The sequence below is a fragment of the Leptonychotes weddellii genome, chromosome X (genome assembly GCF_054177405.1).
Source record: "Leptonychotes weddellii isolate Sample4059 chromosome X, ASM5417740v2, whole genome shotgun sequence".
Lineage (NCBI taxonomy): Eukaryota > Metazoa > Chordata > Mammalia > Carnivora > Phocidae > Leptonychotes > Leptonychotes weddellii.
The window spans coordinates 677,986-687,400 of NC_138385.1; the positions used below are offsets into that span (position 1 = coordinate 677,986).

The 9,415-nt window shown below is 41.6% G+C and overlaps 1 protein-coding gene across 10 annotated transcripts in view; it reads left to right on the forward strand.

The window, feature by feature from the left end:
* F8 (coagulation factor VIII) overlaps nucleotides 1-9,415 on the forward strand; it is a 133,697-nt gene that overhangs the window by 106,168 nt on the left and 18,114 nt on the right. For 9 of the 10 annotated variants that reach the window (XM_081807991.1, XM_031031877.2, XM_031031875.2 and 6 more), the window contains one exon: nucleotides 1,677-1,832. In XM_081807991.1, coding sequence (XP_081664117.1) covers nucleotides 1,677-1,832 — 156 coding nt within the window. Of the gene's footprint in view, nucleotides 1-1,676; nucleotides 1,833-8,942; nucleotides 9,148-9,415 lie in introns of those variants that run through there. The other variant, XM_081807994.1, reaches the window with a different exon arrangement.

Sequence of the window (9,415 nt, forward strand, 5' to 3'; positions counted from 1 at the left end):
TATTTTAAAAAAAACTGCTAGAAAGTGCAATAGTCAGTGGTCCAAAAAAGACCTCTCATATACTACATGAAGAAATAGTGTAAGTCAGTTCCACAAAAGTCATAATTTTATAATTTTATGACAACTTCCAGTTGTTTATGCCGCAATACCAAGAGGAAAAATGTAATATCTTCATTTGGGAGTATCATGTAATCTGGGCCAAGATAGTGCTGTAGCTTCTGAAGACCTTGCCACTCTCTGTCCTGTTACCCTGCTTCTTTTTCTCCTGTCCTTATCACTACTTGATGCTGTATATAAATAAAAATATATATATGATATGTAGTCTGTTTTTCCAAGTCAAATGTAAGTTCCATTAAGGCAGGGCTTTTTTCTTTTTTTCTTCTTCACTGCTCTATTCCCAGTACGTAGAGCAGTGCCTAGCACATAACAAGTACTCAAAATATATTCTTTGAATGGATGGATGGATGGATGGATGGATGGATAGATGGATGGAAGGAACTTACTGAAAGAGACAGTCATTAAGCTCAAGTGTTATTACCAATCCAATTTGGGTGTACCAGGCATCTGTGACAAGTTAAGTGTGACTTGCTTGTTAGGGCAGTAACTGATGCCAAAATTCCTATACTAGATACTGCCTTGTAATGCTTTCGTGGTCCATGCTGTCTTTAAGAACCAACCATTTTGGGGGGATGGGGAAAGAAAAACAAATTCCTTACCACTCTACCATTATTCACTCATTCATTCCAAAACATTTGCTATGCATCGGTATTATACCAGATGCCATGTTAAATATTGGGTCTAGAAAAAATATAAAAGCTAACACTTACTAGGTATTTAGTATGTGTCAGGCACTGAACTCAGCACATTACGTGTATTAACCCTTTAATCCTTTGCTTATAAACACCATTATTATTTCCACTTTACAGATAAAGAAATTGAGACACAGAGAGGTTAGGTGATTCAAACAGGTTCACTGCCTTAAGGATCTCAGTGTAACAAGGAAGGCAGATAAGGAAAGAAAGCTTTATAATATAGTACAATAATATGCTCTAATGAAGTTGTATACAAAGTGAAGTAGAAGCATAGAGAAAGCATTAAATCTGGGTGAGTCAGGAAAGGCTAACCAGGAGAAATAGTTTCTGACCTAACACTTGAAGGAGGGACAACAGTTTATAGTGCTGATAGTGATGTTGGGAGGGGGACTGGCCTGGGGAGAGCAGAGGAAATTGGTTTTGACTAGGCTGCGGCTGAGGTGTAGGCAAAGCACTAGGTTATGTGGGTCCAAATGTACAGCACATTGATTTGAAAGTGGTCTGGTTTAAGATGGCGGAGGAGTAGGAGACCTGGATTTCATCTGGTCTCAGGAATCCAGCTGGATAGGGATCAAACCATTCTGAACACCTACAAACTCAACAGGAGATCGAAGAAAAGAATAGCAACAACTCTCTGAACAGAAAAGCAACCACTTTCTGAAAGTGGTCTGGTTTGTTGGGAAGTAGCCTGGGAACCCACCACTAAGCACCTTTCCTTTTTGTTCCTGTCATTTATCTCACCGTTTCACACAAATCCAAGGTACTACTGAGCATATCTGTATTGATGTAGATCCTTCTTAAGCCAATAATTAATTTCAGAAGGTGGTATGTACATTTAAAATAAAGTGTTGTTTCAATTGGTAGGTGGATCTGTTGGCACCAATGATTATTCACAGCATCATGACCCAGGGTGCCCGTCAGAAGTTCTCCAGCCTCTACATCTCTCAGTTTATCATCATGTATAGTCTTGATGGAAAGAAGTGGCAGAGTTATCGAGGGAATTCCACTGGGACCTTAATGGTATGTAATTACTTCTTTCAAGAGAGTGCATGAATCTTTTAAAGAGCTTTTGACAAAGATTTCATATATGGGACAAACACTCCTAGCTTCTACAAACTTAATTCCAAAAAAGATTTTCAACTTATGGGCAAAAGAGTGATTATGGACATATGGATAAAAAGTAGCATCAAAGATCTCATAGATAATAGAAATGAAGAGATGTTCTGTTGACAGAAATATGTGATTAGGATTGAGTGGATTGATAACATTATGGGTTTGCTTATGGATATTTTCAGTTTGAGATGATAGGGCAATCACGTTGAATGTCCAGCAGGCAGGAGATTAAAGACTTGAATTTAGGGGGGCAAAACGATGAATGGACGTGAAGATTTGTGTCTTCCACATAAAGGGATGGGTGAAACCTTGGGAAATGATCACAAGACGCTAAATTAAACAGGCTTGAAACCTTAGTATCATTGTCTACTCTTCCCTTATTTTCATGCCTCGCGATGAATTGGTCCACAAATCCAGCAAGTCTTTCTCATATCTCTTCTGTTTCATTTTTACTGCTGTTACTATTGCCTTCATTCCTAACTAGTCATCTCCTGTTTCTGTTCTCCTCTAATAAAAGCTGCACATCATTTTTGGGATAATCATTTTATCAGCCCCCTGCTAAAACTTTTCAGTGTCTCCCTTTTCTCTTTAGAATAAAGTTCAAAGTCCTCAAATGGCCCTGGGCAAGATAACTCCTGTTTTCCCCTTTAGATCCATGGTCCTACTTCTCTACCCTGCTTCTTGTTCTGTGAGCCTGACCTGTGTGGAATACATCAACAGGCTACCTTATCCTCTAGCTTTTGGGAGCACTGGCAAGAGAGCAGAGGAAGGAAGGAGAGTAAGACCAAACATTTATTCTTGGGGCACCTGGCTGGCTCAGTTGGTAGAGCATGGAACTCTTGATCTCGGGGCTGTGAGTTCAAGCCCCATGTTGGGGGTAGAGTTCACTTAAAAAATATATATATATATATTATATATATATATATATATTTATTCTCCTGGTGGCCTCCTTGTAGAGGATTTGGCTGTATCTCTCCACTTAAGGTCACTGCTCCCTTCAGAGTGGCTTTCTCTCTCTGGTCCAATTACTATCACTGAGTACCAAACCACCCCAAAATTTAATGTCATAAAAACAACCATTCTGTTTTGTTCACGGATTCTATGGGTCAGGACTTTTAGCACAGTAGAGATAGTTAGCTGTGCTCCACAATATCTAGGGCTCAGCTGGGAAGATTTGACAGCTGGGGGCTGGAATCATCTGGAAGCATCTTCATTTGCATGTCTGGTAGTTGGTGCTGACTAACCTAGCTAAGATAGCAGCTGGGGCTATTGACTGAAGCAACTCTATATGGCCTTCTATGAGATCTAAGCTTCTCAGACCATGACAGTTTCACACATCCACCCAGATTCAAGGGAAAGGGACATAGACCCCACTTCTCAGTGGGAGGAATGTAAGGAATTTGTGGTCATTTTTATAAACCACTATAAGAATCTACCTAATTTTCTCCTTTAAGATTCTGCTCCCACTCCTTCTTCCACCAGGCCTAGGGATGACAATACCCTGCCCCCACCTACCTACCTAGTACCTATATTAAACTTTTCTCAAATTATTATAATTTGAGTGTTCCTTGTTTCTTGTTCAAACTCAGTCTTATACAGTAATTAATGCCAGAATTAGTCCTAAGAAACTTACCCTCAAAATGGAATTCTAGGATTAGATGGAATTCTAAGATTGGATGTTGGGTAATCCGTGATATGTGCTGGTATCACAATTTCTCAGATTATCTGTCACCAGTGATACTATGGGATGCGTTACAGATGGTGAGAAAGACATTGGGAGACTCAACTGACAGGGGCATTTAGTCGCTATAGCAAGAACTGTAGCATCAGCTGATTGTAGAGTGACCTGTCAACCTTTTATAGCCCTTCTTCTTATGGCATACAAAGGGGAAAATAAATTACATGTTACGAATATACACAAGAACACCCATGAACATACATGGAGAATCAGGACACATCCATGGAGCTCTAAAAGGAGTCTTCCATATCCTGTGCTTGTAGACAAAGACTTAGACTTGAGACCAAGTCTAAGGTCTGAGCATATGAATTGCAGACTTGCAGTGACAATTAAATGGTCCACCCCATCAGCTCTCTTATGCTAAGGTAAGGGTACCGGTAGAAAAAAGTGGAACTGTGAGACCTGGGATGGGCACATTTACACAGACATGGATGAGGCTGAGAACAGCCAAGCTCCAAGTCCCCCTGAATCTCCTTGCCTGAGGAGGCAGCCTTCCCCAAGTCTCTGAGGCAGTCATCTTTTCTCTGCATAAAAGTCTTTCAGTGACTACACCTGGAATAGTTGCCTCTCGAGGCAGTGTCTAGTCCCCTTAGGGCCCCTGTTTGGCTACTATAAAAGGCAGAGGAGTCATGGGGAAATGACAGATACCACAAATGTTAGTCAGGTGGTGATGATAAAAACTTTGCAATTCCAGAGGTGGTATCTTCTCTGGAGCAAATTAACACAGCATTAGGCACCTGATATGGATGGAACAACTGACCTAGAAACTGCTTTTTCCTTCATTCCCATTGATAAGCAAAGTCAGAATAGATTTGCATTTACGAGGTGGGAACAAGAGTATTCACTTTACTATTCGTGTCTCAGGACAATGCCAGCTCCCTTGTTCTTTGTTGTACTATAGACCCAAGGGACTCCAAACATCTTGCCATCCCACGGAATACCATACTGGTCCATTATATTGATAACATGATGCTGGCAGGTCCTGGTAAACAGGAAATAGCAGTCACCCTGAATGCTTTTGTGATTAATCTGCATAAATACACACACAGAGAGACACTATATAGACATATATATAAAACAAAGAAGCCTATCTTTTCTTGACTTTACTGTGAATGGATCCCATATTTCACTGTTTAATGTTCACGGTTTCAAACAAACACTTTTTTATCACGAAGTTTCTTTCTACTTCTGTTTTATTTAGAATGGCTGCAGAGTTTCATCAAATGTTGTTTCAGCATCTTTGATCACACTCAGTGGTGTGCTGGCGAATGTTAAACAGCTGGTGCTGCAGCAAACGGGGGGCGGGGGGGAGGGGGGGTGCTTTCCATGATGTAAAGATTCCCATCAGACCTGATTTCAAGCTGCTGATGTAATGTCACTGAATGCAGAGGTAGATAGAATTTTTCTATCTATACTAATCAGTAAAATTGGTTTACCTTTTTCAGGATCTCTATTTACGAGGTTTTGGCATGAGAGTTATATTAAACTTGAAAATAAAGTAGAAAAGCTTCCATCTTTTCCCATTAACTTATTGATCTAGAATAGCCTCATTAATGTAGTAATCATGTGTTTAATCAAAGTTAGGTGGAAATGCCACTGAGCTTTGTGCCTCACTTAGTGCTAGATGCTTGGCTATCTTGTCCATTCCTTATCCGAATACTGTTATTCTCATTTTCTATGACCCGTAGCTAATTGCTGTGAATGTATACATTCGAGTTCTGTCTCCTTGCATATATGCCATAGAACCACATCTACATACACACATATTTCTTTCTTCACCAGAGTGGGTGTTTGTCTATTCTATTGGATTTTCAAAGAATCAACTCTTGGTCTTAAAATCAAACATGGATTTGAAGTTGTTTGTTTTTTAAAGATTTTATTTTTATTTTTATTTTTTGGAGAGATTGAGAGCATGAGCAGGAAGGAGAGGGAGAGAGACTCTAAAGCACACTCTGTGCTGAGTGCTGAGCACAGAGCACTGATTGGGTCTTGATCCCGCGACCCCGAGATCATGACCTGAGCCGAAACCAAGAGTCAGGTGCTTAACTGACTGAGCCACCCAGGTGCCCCTGAAGCTGTTTTCTAATGCATTAATTTCTGTTCAAAACTTTAAAAATTCTCTTTTACTTTCTTTTGGTTTTATTTTTTGTTTCCTAGAACCTGGAGTTGAATGACTAGTTGATTTATTTTCAGTCTTTCTCATTCGATATGATAAAAGAGTTATTAATTACTCTCATGAAGGTCATTCATCTAACAAACAGCTACTGAGTAACTACTATGTTCCGGGTTCTAGTAAATGGGATGGGTAAGCTAGAGCCCGTCTATGGGTTTGGACCACCACCTGCTTTTGTGTGGATTGTGAGTTAAGAATGATTTTTACAGGTTTAAAGTTGCAAAACAAAGATTATGCAACAGGGATCACTTGTGGCCTGAGAAGACTAAAATATCTCCCTCCATCTGGTCCCTTACAGAAAAAGTTTGCAGGCTGCTGGTCTAGTGTAATGGCAGGAGAGATGCCTAGGCAGTTACCATTAACCAGAACCCTTCCACCCCAGAGTGTGCCTAATGTGGAGATTTCTATCTTAGTCATCATCCTCCAGTGTAGCGATTCTCAAATGTTTTTATATATGTATTTCATTCACACACAAAATATTTTTCATCAGCAATATTTCCCATTGCAGATGTCCCCCATAAAGAGGGAGAGGGGAGCCTTAAGGACCACTGCCACCATTCTCAATAGTCTATAATAATGCAAATGTTAATTTTATCAGTGACCATTTCAGTGATGTGGCTCTCTCTCTCTGGTTTTCAGGTTAAAAAGAAAACTATTTTTTTTTTTTTTTAAGGATTTTATTTATTTGACAGAGAGAGAGAGAGCACAAGTAGGCAGAACAGCAGGGAGAGGGAGAGGGAGAAGCAGGCTCTCCACCGAGCAGGGAGCCTGACGTGGGGCTCGATCCCAGGACCCTGGGATCATGACCTGAGCCGAAGGCAGCCGCTTAACCGACTGAGCCACCCAGGCGCCCCAAAAAGAAAACTATTTTTAATGTCCTTTAAAAATACTCATTTTTGGGTCATGTTAGAAATCAGTGTTGTTTTGACATTAAGTTGATAATTACCAAGTGATTTTGTCAAAGTCTGGGAAAATCGCTGAAATCTGGCCTTGGCCCAGCTATCTATGCTATGAAGTTTCTGAGGCAGATATATAAATGAGCCAATGGCAAATGAAAAACAACCTTGATGTTTTCTAAGATTATACTGGTATACCCAACACCAAGGTCTCTGGTAATCTCTCTCTCCCCCGTACACACACACACACACCTTCCTCTCTCCCCCGTACACACACACACACACACACACACCTTCCTCTCTCCCCCGTGTACACACACACACACACACCTTCCTCTCTCCCCCGTACACACACACACACACACACACCTTCCTCTCTCCCCCGTGTACACACACACACACACACACCCTTCCTCAATGCAAGGAATTTAGACCAGGCCTGAGGAGGCTTTCCCTTAAGCCCAAATCCAAATACTATCACAGTCACATATCATAACTCCTAAGCATTCTTGTCGTAATGATGTGGTTTGAAGTGCGGTTCGGTAGCCAATGGCCAAGAAAGAATTCCCGACACTTTGTCAGTGCAAAAAAGGGTGGTTTTATTATAGCACAGGGACAGGGACCTGTGGGCAAAAAGAGCTGCACTGGGGTTGTGAGGAGTGACTGATTATATAAGATTTCCTATCCTATGGAGGGGAGGGTGACATTAGGGTCCCAGGAAATTGAGTCTATAGGTTTCTGGAGGTCTAGCTATTGATAAGATTGCTTTTTTTCATTTTTTATTTTAAATATTTATTTGGGAGGGAGAGAAAGAGAGAGCGCATGGGCACAAGCAGGGGGAGCGGCAGGCAGAGGAGAGGAAGAAGCAGGCTCCCCGAGGAGCAGAGAGCCCGGAAGTGGGGCTTGATTCCAAGGCCCTGGGATCATGACCTGAGCCGAAGGCAGGCAGACACTTAATGACTGAGCCATCCAGGTGCCCCAAGATTGCTTTTTTTCTTATAAGTCATTAAGACAGTTGCAAAACTGATGGGAGATTCATGTCATGCATGACTGTGATCTCTATCAGTTAACCATTTGTTTTTCCTCTTCCTTTGCTCTTGGGCAGCCAGGAGTGCCTGAGGAATGTCACACCTTTCCCACCTGGTGGGTGGGGGGTCGCAAGGTATTAGCTTGTGCTTTGCCCTCAGCACGCCTTTTGCTCCCTCATCAATAAGACAGTAAGGCAGCTGGCCAGGCCTGTAGCCCAGGTTGAGAGGAGTATACTAAGAGAAGCAAAACCACAAAGGACCATGCACCCTAACCACTTTCTTTTTTAATTCCAGTATAATTAATGTACAGTGTTATATTAGTTTCCGGTGTACACTGTAGTGACTCCACACTTCTATACATTACTCAGTGCTCATCACAGTAAGTGCACTCTTAATCCCCTTCACCTATTTCACCCATCCCCCCACCCACCTCCCCTCTGGTAACCATCAGTTTTTCTCTAGAGTTGAGAGTATGGTTTTTTGTCTGTTTTCTCTCATCCTTTGTTTCTTAAACTCCACATGAGTAAAATCATATGCCATTTGTCTTTCTCTGACTTATTAGCATTATATAGCCTTATAGCTTCTAGATCCATCCGTGTTGCAAATGGCAAGATTTCATTCTTTTCTATGGCTCAGAAATATTCCAATTTGTGTGTGTGTGTGTTCTTTATCCATTCATCTATGGATGGACACTCGGGCTGCTTCCATAATTTGGCTATTGTAAATAATGCTGCAATAAACATAGGGGTTCATCTATCTCTTTGAATTAGTTGTTTTCATTTTCTTTGGGTAAATACCCAGTAGTGGAATTACTTGATCATATGGTAATTCTATTTTTAATTTTTTTTTTTTTAAGATTTATTTATTTATTTGAGAGAGCGAGAATGAGAGAGAGAGAGTACATGAGAGGGGGTAGGGTTAGAGGGAGAAGCAGGCTCCTTGCTGAACAGGGAGCCCGATGCGGGACTCGATCCAGGGACTCCAGGATCATGACCTGAGCCGAAGGCAGTCGCTTAACCAACTGAGCCACCCAGGCGCCCCCTATTTTTAATTTTTTGAGGTACCTCCATAGTGTTTTCCACAGCAGCCACACCAGCCAGCATTCCCACCAACAGTGCACGAGGGTACCTTTTTCTCCACATCCTCGCCAACACTTGTTGTTTCCTGTGTTTTTTATTTTAGCCTTTCTGACAGATGTGAGGGGATCTCTCGTGGCGGTTTTGGCTTGCATTTCCCTGATGATGAATGCTGCTGAGCATCTTTTCACATGTCTGACACCCTACCCACTTTTTCAATAAGTTAGACTGAGCTTTTAGGGCTCTGAAAGACCCTTCCAGGCAGCCAAGTGAGAGCACAGGAATGGTGGCTGATTCTGTCTCAGATGGGCCTCTCTTATATTCCCTTACCTATTGCTTCCACACTGTTGAAATAGAGGTAGTAAAGATGACCCTAAAAATCCCACCCATTTTGAGGCACTTGACTCACGGTGATAACCCTCCACACACCCCCCTCCCCACCCCACCCCCCCACCACACACTAAAGGCAAAACAGAAATCTACTGCTGAACCGTGTCCTTGAATCTCACCCCAAAAGATCAGTACTGTATACAACTTCAGCCTAGAGGATGCATACTAACCCTAACCCTAACCGTAAAG